Source organism: Thamnophis sirtalis, unplaced genomic scaffold (genome assembly GCF_051295495.1).
Source record: "Thamnophis sirtalis isolate CommonGarterSnake01/CBP01778 unplaced genomic scaffold, rThaSir2_p1.2 scaffold_12, whole genome shotgun sequence".
Taxonomy (NCBI): domain Eukaryota; kingdom Metazoa; phylum Chordata; class Lepidosauria; order Squamata; family Natricidae; genus Thamnophis; species Thamnophis sirtalis.
Window position 1 is genome coordinate 38,237,859 of NW_028261392.1, and position 15,789 is coordinate 38,253,647.

General features: G+C 40.3%; 1 protein-coding gene across 2 annotated transcripts; it reads right to left on the bottom strand.

Annotated features, from left to right (window-relative positions):
• Positions 1 to 40: 40 nt before the first annotated feature.
• On the bottom strand, positions 41 to 15,752 carry GTPBP6 (GTP binding protein 6). 2 transcript variants are annotated; one of them, XM_014054864.2, is made up of 10 exons: positions 15,250 to 15,752; positions 13,312 to 13,449; positions 11,829 to 11,899; positions 10,360 to 10,490; positions 6,569 to 6,639; positions 4,695 to 4,853; positions 4,128 to 4,336; positions 3,333 to 3,481; positions 2,358 to 2,510; positions 41 to 1,592 (listed from the first exon to the last, which is right to left on the bottom strand). In XM_014054864.2, the coding sequence occupies exons 1-10, from the start codon at positions 15,623 to 15,625 to the stop codon at positions 1,454 to 1,456; spliced, it is 1,596 nt and encodes a 531-aa protein (XP_013910339.2). In that variant the 5' UTR covers positions 15,626 to 15,752; the 3' UTR covers positions 41 to 1,453. The 2 variants fall into 2 exon arrangements, with proteins under 2 accessions (XP_013910339.2, XP_087583029.1); XM_087726903.1 differs by lacking the exon at positions 13,312 to 13,449.
• Positions 15,753 to 15,789: the final 37 nt, after the last annotated feature.

Sequence of the window (15,789 nt, forward strand, 5' to 3'; positions counted from 1 at the left end):
AGTGATATACTGTGAATAACACTCCCCAGAGTCGCTACCAGGATAAATGCCACATTTAAAACCAATTAATTTGTATTAATATTGCATTAGCTAAAGTTCATATTATTACTTCTTGTACATTTAATCATTTTCCTTTTGTAGAGCAGTGAAACATAACAATTCAGTAGTGATTTCTGGAGGAATGCTGAAGCTGCACCTGGAACTCTGGAAGTCATGCCATTATGTTATATGGGTTTCAGTGGTTTAAATTTTCAGTGGGTGAAGAGTGGGGGGCTGGATCAAGGTCAATAAAATTTCCATAGCTGAGGGAATAGCCTAGAATCTTGTTCTCTCCAAGTCTAGTTCAGCACTGCCCTGGGAATTTTGTTTGAAAGAACAAAGAATCAGGACTTAACTGTGCTGGAGAAAGGAAAATGTTTCATGATGGCTGAGGTTTATGAGGTTGCATACTATCTTATTTCACAGGTGATGAATTAGGAATGGGAAGTGGACTGTGAATAGCACCCTCCCTGCCACTTTCTTGATCTACCATCCCAAATAATTGTTTGCTGCAATGTTTGCTCTGAGAATCTTCCACAATACCTGTAGCAGGAGTGACAGCAACAAATTCTGTACCCCCCAAATAGAATTAAACTAAAGGGTAATATTATGCATTGAGACCTCCAACCTACGTGGATAAGCCTACAGCATAATGTCCTAGATATTTCCATTTGAGCTGTGCTTTTCTTGGTTGAGCTGCTTATTTTTTTCTCCTTTTCAGCTATTTTTTGTTTTTGTTTTAAGACTCTGCATCTCATGTAAAGCAATCACACATTATTCCAACAGTTGAAGAGACTCCAAATGACGTTATATTTATATATTATATTTTCCAGCATTAAGCAAACTAACTCTAACTCTCTTGGTCTTGTGAAAGGGCTGGAAACCTGGCTATGCCAATTAGTTGGGGCCCTGATGGAGATTCCCCCGCTATAGGTGATTAGGAGATTAAAAAGAGAATCTCATCTACACCCCAGATTGTTGGTTTACCCAGTTTTATGCTAATGCCCAATGTTTAAATGCTTTACATTGCTGTATAAAACATGTATTTAATGTTTTTATGATGTTGCAAGCTGCCCAGAATTGCCTGACAATGAGATGGGTGGCATGTAAATTTAATAAATGAAACACCTCAACCTCTATTCAAATATAATTGTCGCATATAAATAACTACTCCCTGTACAAATATTTAAAATTGACCTGGAACAGCTTTCTTCTCATTGTCATCACTAACTCAGTGTTGAAGAGCTGAGAAGCTTTATAGCAGGAGTAACATTTTTATTAACCATGTTTACATTAATTTTTAAGTCCACTGGAGTCAATGTTGTGTCTATAGTCTCATCACTGTGATTGGAGCTCTTGTCTCTTAAAAAATTGCTGGAGGATCTTTCTCCCAGAAGCAAACAGGTTGTGGCTATCAAGACAAATAACTAGACTGAGGAAATAGTCGTTTGCATTTCCACAGGGCAGAGTCGCTTATAATGACCCTTACTTTAGCTGTATTATCTTCAGGAGCAACATCAACTTCTTGTACTACTGCTTCTTTGTACAGCCAGCTGCAATGATACAATACAACTGTTGTTTTATTACTAGAGAAATAACATTATTAATCAAGAGTATCACAAATCCCATGGTTTCGAGGATGAGAAATATATTCCAAGCTTGCATGTTTTCTTTTTTTGTAAAATTGAATAATTTTAATCTGAAAGGATAGTTTGGAAGACTTTTTGAAATGGGTTTCCTGAGGTTTGAGTCTTATAAACGCAGGTACGTAGTCTTCAACGTATGACCATTCACTTAGCAACTATTTGAAGTTATCACCTACCTCAAAAAGGGGGCTTACAACCCAGATCCTAAGTTCAAATAGTTGCCCTCCCTGCAGTCATGTGATTGCTTTTTGGTGGCCCAGGAACATGATGGCATTTATGGCCATTTGCAGCATCCTGCAATCCTGTGACCATGTTTTAAGACAGTTTTGCAGGAAACCAGCATCTGGCATTTAATAAAACAGCACCACAGTGAACAGTGAACAGCTTAACAATGCGTGACCACAGCTTTACAGCTAATATCTATAGCTTGGTTTTTTGCTGTTGGCAGGGCAGCAGTTGTGTAAATGCACAGCCAATAAATTAACAGAGAAAAATTATTTTTAGATATTAAATATGCTTAGCAAATAAAAAATGGATGAGCTAGTAGTATTAAACTTGTCAAAAGAACCAATACAGCAAAAAGAACCAAAAGCAAACTGTTTCTAAAAAGTAGAATTTTGATACTAATTGGCATGATTTTCCAGCCATTGCTGGTGTGTAGTTGTAACTGACCTGAGCTGCGGTCCAGATAAATTGATTTTAATTGTCATAATTTTTTTCCCAGTTCCTTTCAAAACTCTTTCCTCAATTTCTTCTTTCAGTTCTTTTAAACCATGTCCAAGGAGAGCTGAAGTGACTATAGCATTTTGTTCTGTAGGTTGATACCTAGCAGCAGATAGACATCATAAAAATAGACCTTGGCACAGGAGACAATTATGTAATAACTGTAGAAATTTAGCCTGCTTACATAACACACACACACACACACACACCACACACATTTTATAGGACTATAGATTTCATATTTTAGTTTGTTGTAAATAAGTAAGAAATATTTATTTTCTGATGGGTATTTATCATATCATATTAAAATCACATAGCAGGAAAACAACCTACATTACATACTAAATGTGTAATAGTGTTACATACTAATACAATTTTGTTTGGAAAATAATTTAAAAGTACCAAAGAGAATCAGAAGGGAGAAAGAAGCCATGAATATGTTCATTTGGAGTCTCTCTCCAAAATCTGAACCATTACACCAATTGCTATGTAGGATTAAGTAAGACAGGTAACAGTCACCTCATAAACTTGTTACATTGGTTTCTTCCATCCCAGATCCACTCCAGATTGTTATTACTTTCTGCTCTTTAGGTAGAATCCTAGTATTTTATTTTTTTAAAATAAGTCTTAAATGTACCATGTAAACTGATCCCTTTTCTGTATAGAAGAATGCAGCTGACATAAATTTAAATAACGAAATAAGTAGTATCATGAGCTAAAGCTGGCAAAATAGCACACTTAGCAATCAGCACCAATTATGTTTCCACAGACTATGTCAATTTTAGAAGCATTTTTAGGCTAAAAATGTATCCTTCAGAAACCAATTTTGTCAAATTATAAGCGAATCATTGATCAGATTAATGAAATTCCTGCTGCGCGTTATAATGAAAATAATAGCATTTTGAAAGTTAGGTTATCTCTTACCTATCTACTAAATCCACTTTGTTGTGTACTTCAATAATGGATTCAAGTAGATGATTGGGAATATTAAGATTCTTGAGAACTGATAATACAGTTTTCTTCTGGAGGCTGGTTTCTGGATGGCTAACGTCTCTCACATGAAGAATCAAATCCTAGCAGCAAATAACACACAAAAATTACTCTGTGATTTGATGGGAAGGAAAAAAAGGTAGGTTAAAGATAGTATCATGAAGCATTCTACTATGCAAATGATGAATATGATGATTCAGCATGAATAAGTCAACTCCTGGATGAAGGCCTTTTCACTGAAAGTTATGGACCATAATCTACCAGATTGCTCCAATGTATGTTGTACATGTTGTATGTATGTTGTAGTTTTTCAACTTTCCAATCAAGAGTTGAGGTATAGTCATTTTTCCAACCTGAGTCTTCTCTCTCCAAATCCAGCTTCTTAACCATGGCATCATGCCAACCCTCAGGAAGTCAATTCCAAAAATGTGTAGTTATACAATACTAGCGTTTCCTATAGGTGTTTGAATAAAAGGTTGAATTCTTCACAGCAACCATACATTACAGAAGGACTGGTAATGCTGCATGAGTTGGAAACATAGTTTAAACTAAAGATACTGTCATTCAAAGCCGACATTCAGTTCTGCCAAATGATGTTTTGCTACTGTTTGCATTATGTACTTGTTTTCTTTTCTTTTACTCTTAAATTAGAAACAGACCTGTTATTCTTTTTTGAATCAATAAAACGAATGAATGAACAAAGAAATATGCAATTGCTGTGGTACTTACTGAGCAGGCTACATCTTCTAATGTAGCTGAAAATGATTCAACAAGATTGTGGGGCAACTGAGAGAGAAATCCAATGGTATCAACATACAGAACAGTCAATCGAGATGGCAGGTAGCCAGCATGTGCTGTAATGTCCAATGTGGCAAAAAGTTGATCTCGAGGCTGTAGCTTTGCATCTCCTGTGAGGGCCTTGATTAGAGTGGTTTTCCCTAACATAAAGGCAGAAGTGATATAAACTGAACAGTTTGCTTCATGTAATCTTTCGTTAAAAGAAATAAACAATGACAATCATAGAAAATCACTACTGAATGCATATATAAGTACATCACGCTCTAGCTTCAAGGCATATGTTATTTACTTGAAATTCGGAAATTCCCTCCTAACTGAAAACCTAATTTTTCCTGTAGTTTTCTAGGTGGAAAGGACAGCAAAAGCTACAATTACCATTTGGAATGTGCATGCCAATTTTCCATTCAGGAAATGTCTCATCATATTTTCCACAAATTTAAAAATTCTATACAAAGGCGTATACATGTTTACGTGAATATCCAGCATAATGGTCCTTACCACAATTAGTATAGCCCATTACTGAAATAATTGGAAATTCATACTTCTTCCGTTGTTTTCTGAGTAAACTTCTATTTTTTTTAAGCTTCCTTAGAGCCTTTTGAATTTTAACTTCTTTTTCTTTTAAGAGACGAAGCTGAATTTCCATGAAAGTTTCACCTGTCAAAAATATAGAAAGAGAATATTAAGATTGCTGCATTTTTATTTTTATACCTATATAAGAATAAAAAATGCGCTAATCATATTTTGCACCAATATTTTGGTGCCACCAGTAATCTAATATTTACATTAATCAGAGTAAATGAGCATATGAGGTACTGTGTTGATTTGCAGCAATTCTTCCGATAATGACAATAAACATTCTCAAAATCTCAAAAACTATATATTTCTAAAACTGTACACTTTCTAGATACCAATTCTATCTTATAAATATTGATAATTATTAAAATTGAATGCATACTATGGAAATCAGGAATTTTAGGAGTCAAGGACTCAAAAGCTGATAAAATACAATGGTTCCTTGATAATCAACAGTTTTGAAACTCATTAAATTTGGTACTCCAGGCATTTTGACACAAAATTTTTGTCCTGGTACTCATCATTTGTTTGTACTCAATGTATAAATTAGAACTCATCGGTGTCAGCTGCCTTGTGACTTACTACATTATTCCTTATGAGAAAAAAATATTTGGTGTTTGTTCTGGCCCCCCTCCGTCCGGTAATGAACGCAGACACAGGCTTAGCTGTTTGCCAATCTTTATTCACAGCAATTATAATCCTGTTGGCTGAAAGCCCGGACACGACTCACTGACAAGAGGTTGGCAGCAACCCAGACTCCAACAGACACGGGAACACAAGGCAGACCAGACAAGGAGTTCTCTAGATTATTACGAATGGTTGTGTCCTGCAAAAGGACTCCTCCCAAAGTCTCTTCTTATATACTCTCTTGGGAGGGGCCAAGCCACAACCACCCGGGCTTGATTATCTCTTATGAGTCTCTCTCCGTAACTGCTGCCTCTGTTTCTCCGCGCTCTGTTGCCTGGCATCAGGGACAAACTCCCTTTGATCTTCCCCACTGCTCCATGCCTCAGGCGCCTCCTGGTGTCCAACCAACCTCTCTGGTCCCTTCTCTGAGTCTGAACCCTGCCCAGGGTCCTCCACATCTTCCATAGCAGACTCACAGGGTTCCTCACTATCGGAGTCCATCAGCAGCTCCAACGGCTCCTGCTGGGCCACAACAGGTGTTCATAATTTTTGGTACTCATCACGCCTCCCGGAATCAATTAGCAATGAGTACCAAGGGACCACTGTACAATACCACAGAATATGTATATTCCTTAAATATACTCCCTATACCTTAAGGCTATTTATGCCCTCCTTAATGTATCATAGCTATAGCAATCTCTAAACATTAACAGAAGACATTTTTATAATCACCAATCTATGGAAAGAATAAAAAAATATTTTTTTATTCTTATTTAGAGTTTCTATGGAGAATCCACAGAATCAGATCCAAGCAAATATTTTAATATAAGTTTGCCTAACATTATAAGAAGAGTTCTATAAAAATACATAGTACATAGAAATGACTTACAGTAGTTCTGAATTGTTTTTTTTTAGGGCCATACATATAGATGGCCAAATACTATGGGACTGTCTCAACCTACAAGTCAGTTAGATTTTAACAAGAATGTTTGCTATTATATAGAGAAAAAAGGCATGTCAGTTAAGTACAAGGTCAAATATTTTTGTAAACAGACACATTTATTGTTTTGAAGAAAAGTGAAAGATTTATAGCCTCTTTTATGAGAAAATATTTTGGAATGTTTTGATTGGTTATTGAGATATTTTCTTTTCCAACTTATTCATACTACCTGATCCCATAATGTATCTTGAGCCCCCTCTCTGTTGATCTAATTGAGCAACCTCATTTCTCACATTGGTTCTAGGAAAAGACAGAAGGAATATTTTAAGCGATCTACTAGTCTACTGAAAGTTTATAATACAGTGATAATACAGGCAGTCCTTGAATTACGTTCACAAATTATATCCAGAAAATTTGTTGCAAAGTGGTATGGCCACTAGGTGAGGCATCTTATGAATACAACCAATTTTATAAATTTTTGACATGATCATTAAGCAAATCACCACCAATATTGAGACATCAAATGATATCAATTAGCGACATTCCCTGTCAGTTTACCTACTGACAGGGGTCCAACCCATGCAGCGGGTCACATGCTCGACCTCGTATTCCTCTCGGAGCAGTGGATGTGTGATCTTGGTCTGAGGGGTAATGAGATCATACCCCTGTCGTGGTCAGACCACTGCCTACTGAGGCTTGACTTCCGGAGGCCAAACCCCCACCGTAGGGAGGAGGAACCGACCAGGTGGTTCCGCCCCAGGCGACTTATGGACCCGTTGAGGTTCCAGACGGAGCTTGGGGTTATTCCTGATACTCTCGCCCACAGTTCGGCGGAGACTCTGGTTGCCGCCTGGTATTCGGCGGCGTCGGAGTCTCTTGATCGGATTGTGCCACTACGGCCCCTCCGGGTCAGGGGATCCCGGAGGCCTCCTTGGTTCACCGAGGAGCTCCGGGAGAAGAAACGCCGGAGGAGATGCCTAGAGTACCTGTGGAGGTCCGATAAGTCCGAGGCGAACCGAGCACTTCTGACCACCTGCACCAAGGACTACGTCCGGGCATTAAGAACTGCCAAAAGATCACACATCTCTGCCTTGGTTGCGTCCGCTGAGTCACGCCCAGCCGCCCTGTTTAGGATAACCCGCTCCCTCCTTAATAGGAGGGATGCGGGAGACCCCTTGCAGGGTAGGGCTGAGGACTATGCTCAGTTCTTGGCGGACAAAGTAGCTCGGTTTCGATCGGACTTGGACTCCACCGCAGTAGATCCAGCCGAGACACAGGAGGACTACTTGGCAAATCATCTCTGGGTTGAGTTCCAGGATGTTGCCTCTGGGGACGTGGACAAGGCCATTCGAGCTGTAAGTGCCTCCACCTGCATTCTGGACCCGTGTCCCTCCTGGCTGGTTGCCAACAGCAGGGAGGTGACACATGGCTGGATCCAGGCGGTCGTGACCGCCTCCCTTCGGGAGGGGCACTTCCCCGCCGTACTCAAAACGGCGGTGGTGAGACCCCTCCTGAAGAAACCATCTTTGGATCCAGCCATTTTAAACAACTTTCGTCCTGTCTCCAACCTCCCCTTTATCGGGAAGGTTGTGGAGAAGGTGGTGGCCTTCCAGCTTCAACGGGCCTTGGAGGAAGCTAGTTATCTTGACCCCTTCCAGTCTGGCTTCAGACCTGGTTACAGCACAGAAACCGCTTTGGTCGCATTGACCGATGATCTCTGGAGGGCCAGAGATGGAGGCTATGCATCCATCCTGGTTCTCCTTGACCTCTCAGCGGCTTTCGATACCATCGACCATGGTATGGTTCTGCGACGACTGCGGGAGGTGGGAGTGGGAGGCACTGTTTTGCAGTGGTTCTCCTCCTACCTCTCGGACAGGTCGCAGTCGGTGTTGGTCGGGGGGCAGAGATCGTCCCTGAGGCCCCTAACATGTGGGGTGCCGCAGGGTTCGGTCTTATCCCCCCTACTATTTAACATATACATGAAACCGCTGGGCGAGATTATTCGGAGGCACGGGATAAAATACCACCAATATGCGGACGATACGCAACTGTATCTGTCCGCCCCGTGCCAACTCAATGAAGCGGTGGACGTGATGAACCAGGGTCTTGAGGCCGTTAAGAACTGGATGAGCGCTAACAAACTGGTACTCAACCCGGACAAGACCGAGTGGCTGTTGTGTTTCCCTCCCAACAATTTGGCTAATGTACCAACACTTAGGCTGGGGGGTCAAATTCTATACCCCTCAGATAGGGTCCGCAACTTAGGAGTCCTCCTGGACCCACAGCTGACTTTTGACCACCAGTTGTCAGCTGTGACCAGGGGGGCATTTGCCCAGGTTCGCCTGGTCCGCCAGTTGCGGCCCTACCTAAACCGGGAGGCTCTCGCAACAGTCACTCGAGCCCTTGTGATCTCTAGGCTGGCATACTGCAATGGGCTCTACATGGGGTTGCCCTTGAAGTGCATCCGGCGACTGCAGTTAGTCCAGAATGCAGCCGCGCGAGTGATAGTGGGCGCACCGCGGTTCGCCCACGTTACACCCGTCCTCCGCGAGCTGCACTGGCTACCTGTCGGTCTCCGGGTGCGCTTCAGGGTACTGATGACCACCTTTAAAGCACTCCATGGTAGTGGATCTGGGTACTTGAGAGACCGCCTTCTGCCGATTACCTCCCTTCGACCAATTAGATCGCACAGACTGGGCCTCCTCCGAATCCCATCCGCCAGTCAATGTCGACTGGCGACTACACGGAGGAGAGCCTTTTCTGTTGCAGCTCCGACCCTGTGGAACGATCTCCCCGTCGAGATCCGTACCCTCACCACCATCCAGACCTTCCGCGCAGCCCTCAAGAACTGGCTCTCCCAGCAGGCCTGGGGATAGGTTCCCAATTTACCCGCCCGAGTGTTGATTGCTGAACGAAAGTTGTGTTTTATTATTTTTCCTTTGTTCACATTTTGTTTTGTTTTTTGATACTGCACCCCCCTCCCTTGTGATTGTAAGCCGCCCTGAGTCCCCTCAGGGAAAAGGGCGGCCTATAAATCTTAATAAAATGATAAAAAAAAATGATAAATGATACTGGTCAGTGAGAAGATAAATGCAACCTGGTTCCCAAGTGCTCAAATTATGATCATGTGACCACAGAGGTAGCATGATGGTCATAACTTTGAAGATGGGTTATAAGTCACTTTTTTCAACACCAACGTAATTCTAATCATTTAATCGTGTCAGGTTTACTGGAAACATGCACATCACATTCATTTTAAAAATTCCAAAAAGTTGAATTAAAATAATTGTCAAATTAATGGTTAAATTAATGGTTGTAATTTGAACACAATCTGAAGCCTTGACTCTGGTAATATATTTATTAAGCTCAACTGATTTAAATGAATATAAATTTTCAAATATTCCTAAAGATTTTGCTGCCCAAATTATGGTACATAAGGGCCTTGTTGCTATTAGAATTATGTTATTGATTTCCTATATTTTAATTTAAATCTTGTTAATCTAATCATTTAAGGCACAGTAACACATAAGCAAATACTATTTAATATAGAAAGTAATACATAAATAATATAATTATGGGTATGGAACTCCAGTTACTATTAACAATAAACACATCGCAGCCAGTTGACATTCATAATAATTTAAAATAAATTTGGAATTTGGAATAAAATCTAATTTTGGAGAACACTGACATTCAAATGATGCTTTCAATGTGAGAAATACAGTATATTGAGAACTAGTCCAGAAACTAATGTCATAAGTTATTTCAGGATTTCCAAAAGCTGTCTCTCTCACACACATACATCTTCAAACACAAAGCCATAGAATAAAACAAAATATTATTATGTGGAATTATAATAATCAGGTTTCCATGTTTGATCTCAATTTTCTTATGTGAAACATTGTACAAATGTATAGACATATAATCTAATGCAAGTAGGCAACGCATTATTTTAATTATTACCTGAAAATATATTTTCCATATCGTTGATACTAACATTACTTTCACTACTTTGTATACCTTAGAAGTGGCAGTTCAGCCAAAGCTATCTGGAGTTTTGCCTCCTTTGTTTGAGCATTACATCGGAAAATATGAAGGACAATGGTGTATCTGTCAAAAACCTTCACACCCCAGGCTTTTTCAAGTTCTTTCTATACAAATATAATGGAAATGGAAATTTTTAATATTTCTGCAAATTTACTTGCATTCAAGCCTCTCTCTAGCCTATGATGAATAAAAGCTAAAGTGCATCATGTGGGGATAATTCATCATCATACAGCGCACTCTAATAACAAAGGAACATTTGGGTTGCCTGGTGACCCCTTTTCATAAGTGCAGTATCTGAGGGTGAAAAATTACAAAGAACCCAGAAAGGTAAAGTATGCCAAACTAGATCAAATAATTACAGATGCAAAATTAAATATTTATTTACATACATGAATATACCTCCTCTTATTCTAGGCAGCTAACAATAAAACACGCTATTGAGCGTAATATTTAAAATATATTCAATAAATACAAATAAATCATGTAACCTTTGAGATAGACAAAATACCTACTCCCAATATTTTCTATTATAATACAAATTCTCTTTCCAACCACAAGGGCCACTGGAAAGCTATGGTCTTCCAAACTGGTAACAGGAAAGAGGCCACTATTCCAAAGAAAATATTGCTACTGAGCAGATCTGTTTACACACTATTCCAGAAGGTACATGACGGAATACTTTAATTAGCCTGGCATCTTATGGAAGACAAGCTGTGCCATGCAGAGCTTTTCTAGGAAATTCCTGACTTATCTTGCAGATGCCCCCTCTCCCCTATGGATGAAAGAAATGATGGTGGAGAAAGATGCAAGAGGATCAGTTGTCTTGGACCTGATAACAACAGAAAGCTGTAGGATTTTTCCCTTTGGTTGATTTAAATTGTTACTATTTTGGAGTTGGCAGAAAATAGCACCAGCATGAATTCTGCTTTCTCTATTGGTAATCTCAATCATGGGAGTATAATATAAATACCTGAACCAAAACCTCTAAACTTCAAAAAACCCTGAACTCAAGAAAGTTTCCTTAATAGCTTATTTAAGCAGTTGCAGATGCTGGTTTGCAAGTTGTCTGAAATCAGCACTTGTATTTTTAAGTGGTAATTAGGAAGTAACCACCCACAAAAACTAACTAGTGCTGACTTCTATGTTATCATATTGCTTATCTCTCTACAACCAGAAAATCTGAGCCATGTCATGGTTAGCATTTGCCATTATTACTGGTCAAGCATTTATTATAAAGATGATGCTATCCATTCAATCATGTTGATTTTTGACAATTCTATGGGCCAAGCCTCTCCACATTTTCCAATCTTATATGGCTTCTTTCAGTTGTTTAATGCTATGGCTGGTGTCAGGTTTACAGGAAACATGCACCCTATATTCATATAAAAATTCCAAAAAGTTGAATTAAAAGAATTGATATTTTCAAACTAAAATGTACTTACTTTAGCTACAGGAGAGAGCATTTCTACATTTACGAAGACAGATGATAAAAAGGGCAAACTTTTAATTTTTTCTGAAAGGAAAAATTAAGATAATTATATTTGGAAAGTAAGATCTAATTATTTTGTCTTTAGGAATGAAATGATATTGAAAACTACAATTATTCAGTCAAGCAATGGTTCAAATGTTTATCAATCAAATCTCTGATAGCTTAAGCAAGGTATAGCATCACTCATGTTAAAAAAAATATTAAGAAGTACAATATCCACTATTTCTAATTTATTTGAAAAAACATTAAAAACATGACAATACTGTATTTTCATTGCAAATGAGAATTTGAACCAGATTTCATACAAATAGAAATATTCATAGGAACTTAATTACAGGTAGTCCACAAGTTACAAATGGAGTGGAGCCTGCCCATCCCATGCGTAACCCGAGGATTCGTAGGAGTGAATCTTGTACCTTGAATGTGATCACTCCTTCCTTTTGCCCATGCATTTGCTAATCAAAAGCACAGCTCCTTAAGTGCGGGTGAGATATCTTGGGGTGGGGAAGGCCATGGTGGGGAGGTAGTGATGAAACAGGTCACCTGCTTCAGATCACCCAATGTCTCCCCTGACCCACAAGGATGTCATTCTCCTTCCCCTGGAGGTCCTTCTGAGCCTCCTTTCTCGCTGCTGCACTACTTGAGGACCACTTTGGTGATGAAAAAGGAGGCACGGAGGGCTGTGTGCGCCATTCCAGGGCTCCTTTCTCACGGACAAACTGGTTGAAGATGGCTTCAGCAATGAAAAAGGAAGCACGGAGGGCTGCATATGCCATTCTGGGCCTCCTTTCTCGCCCCAAAACTGGTTGAGGAAGGCTTTGGCAATGAAAAAGGCATGGAGGGCCACACACGCACCCCCAGGCCTCCTTTCTTGCCACTGAGGCACTTGTGGACTGCGTCCCTGTAGGCTTTGGCAGCTATTTGGAAAAAGCCTTTGCCAGTAGCAACAGAGCTTTGGAGGGAGGCATCTGTCCCTCCCAAGCTTCACTGCTGCCGACAAAGGCTTTTTGCAAGGGGCTGCCAAAGCCTACAGGGGCGCAATCTCCCTGTAAGTTTGGCAAGGAAATGGCAAACAGAGAGAAGGCCTGAAGGACCGAAGTCTTCCGTCCATTTGCAAATATCCAGGCCTCAATTCGCAGAGAATAGAGCCTTACAGTACGAGATCATGAAAGATTAGTAGCACGAGATCTCGCATTACAGATCTCGCATGATCTCACGGTACATTAGACCTCTGTTCTCTACAAATGCACCGAAACCTGGAAGCAATGAAGTAGGCAAAGAAACTGTGACAGAGAGATCTTTGCAAGGTGAGTCGCCACAAGTGGAGTGGCTTTTATCATGTAACTTCAAATGTTTGCTAAGGGAACGCTTGTAATCCGGGGATTACCTATATAAGTATTACATACATTAAGAAAAGTTTTGAGATACATTCTTACCAGTTAGAAGTTGAAAATTTCCTTTCTGAAAGATAAATTTCTTGTCAGGAATTTGTATAGGCAGAATGATTTTATCTATCACGGTCCAGTTTTGAAGGGTGTTTATTAGAGTAACAGCTTCAGCTAGCTGCAATTCAGCTATAATATTGGGGGGGGAAATTAATTGTAACAATAATCACACATCACATACTTCTAACATTTGCCTATATATAAGCAACTGCATTAAAATGGATGTAATGATACCTTATAATATTTATTTTTTTAAAATTAAGGGGAAGTACTACAGAAATATGGAATTTTATTAGCATGCTTTCCATATATCAATAGTACAGACGTCAGTAAAATGTCAATTATATTCATTCAAGTTTGAATGCATTAAATGATAAAACACAAATTGAACCCAGTGGTTTCTATCTTTTCCTTTATAAGCACTCTAACAGCAACAAAGATTTCTGAGAATCATCATATAAACCAGTTTGGCAACATGGCATATGATTCCTAAAGATGATGCCCATGGAACACCAACATTCAATAAAAATGGCTACATTTAAAACAATGAAATGGCTGAAATCACAAATTACCAACTTTCATGAGATTTTGATGTTCCTATCCTGTTTATAATAGTAGCAAAAAATAAAAATCCCAAATCTTTTAAAATATGACCTCTCAATATTTCTCCCCCTTTAAAAAACATGTATATTGGGGTATCAACACTAACTACCTGTAGTAATCTTTAAAAAATAAAAATTGTTTTAAAATGTTACTTTTTGGCCTGCCATTTGTAGAGTACCTGAGAATGGGTGAAGACTATGACCACATTTGGATTAGATTAATGTTAAAAAAAGTTTATGCTCTGTCCATTTTGAAGAATTTGGGACAAATGAAACTATGCCCTTTTCCCAAAGACCTTAAGTATGATTGAAGTGTTAATGTAAATAAAATAATAAAATAATAAAATGATAAAATAATTAAATCACAATAGATTAATGTTAACTAGCTTTTTCTTAAATATTAACGTTAAATGAAAGCTTCTTTGATATCTCTTTTCAATACTGAGAGATCACTGTAAATCTACTGCAAAAAATTGGGAATGATGACTAGAAAGTATACTGTCTTTTAGGCATCCTCTGGATTTCTACATCTCAGAGGTCATAGGCCCGTGATGGTGAACCTGTGGAATGCGTGCCACAGGTGATATGCAGAGCCTCTCTGCAGGTATGTGAGCTGTCGCCCCAGCTCAGCTCCACTGTGCATGTGCATGAGTCTCCCTCTGGCCAGCTGATTTTCGGGTCTCTGCTGCACATGCACAGGGGGACGGGGGGCATGCAGGAGACGTGCACACATGCACGGGGGGCTGGGGTGTGCACAGAGGGTATTGTGCGCAAGCACAGCGTGGGTAGGAAGCACGGGAGGGTCATGCATACATGTGTGGGGGCGTGGGACATACAGGGGTTGCACACACATGTGCAGGGAGGTGGGGCATGAGGGGGGAGGTCATGCGCACATTGCACTTTCAGCACGTGACAACAAAAAGGTTAGCCATCACTGTCATAGTCCTACCCTTGGTGTTCCTTGAAATTGCCTCATTTTCTAAACCAGAGGTACAAAAAACCTACAATATGCACAAAAACCACTGCATCATCATAGTAACACCATCTTTCTATTACTGGAAATATTATGGATATGCAACTTTGGGGAAAACCCTCATTATGAGAAAGGTTGCAACTTTTACTTTAAAAAAAAGAGTTCTACCCTATCACGATCCCGTGTTACATAACTGCAGTTTATTAAACCCCCTTAGTAGAGCTTTTGCTTCACAGAGGTTCTCAGCATTTGCACAGCATCCAAATGCACCGAGCGTGGCTCATGCATGCAGCCAGACTGAGTTGCACCTGGGTTGGCCCCTCTAAGCAGCCACGGCGACAATCTTGATCACACCTGTGGTCAGCTTCGGCTTGTCAGGTCCCCATTTCACAGCCGGGTGTACAATAAACACTCTTTGAGCCTCCAGCGAGACAAACGGTAATCTGGACTCCTCCAACAGCTTGTCTTCTACATCCAGGTCTTCTTCTTCTTCATCGTCGTTGTCTACCAGGTCCCCCTCCTCGTTGTCTTCCGTCCCCCAGGAAGAGAGCGTACCAGCCCCACTCTTTCCCCGAGCCGGTCCATTGCCGGATGGCGGCTGGCGATAATTGACAGCAGAGTTGTGCCAGAACCTAACGGGATTTCGCCACTGACAGGTAGCTGGCAACAGGCGAACCTCTGGGCGAAATATCTGAACCAAGCATTGCAGCTGGCGCCATCGGGAACCCATGGCAATCAATACGTGCAACACTCATTACATTCCCCAAGGGGCTCTGCCTCAGTTAAGAACAAGATCTGTGGCGGAACGGAAGTGCCTTCTTTGTTGATCCCACCGGTTGGTGCAGCATGCCTGGAAACCCCGCCCTTCTCCGCCATTCTTCACCTCCCGGCAAA

Coding starts and splice junctions, on each gene's coding strand:
- GTPBP6 (XM_014054864.2), bottom strand. CDS start 15,625: ATGGGTTCCCGATGGCGCCAGCTGCAATGCTTGGTTCAGATATTTCGC. Junction 11,900..13,311: donor AAATTTTCAACTTCTAACTG/GTAAGAATGTAT, acceptor TTTTCCTTTCAG/AAAAAATTAAAAGTTTGCCC. Junction 3,482..4,127: donor TAGAAGATGTAGCCTGCTCA/GTAAGTACCACA, acceptor ATTTGCTGCTAG/GATTTGATTCTTCATGTGAG.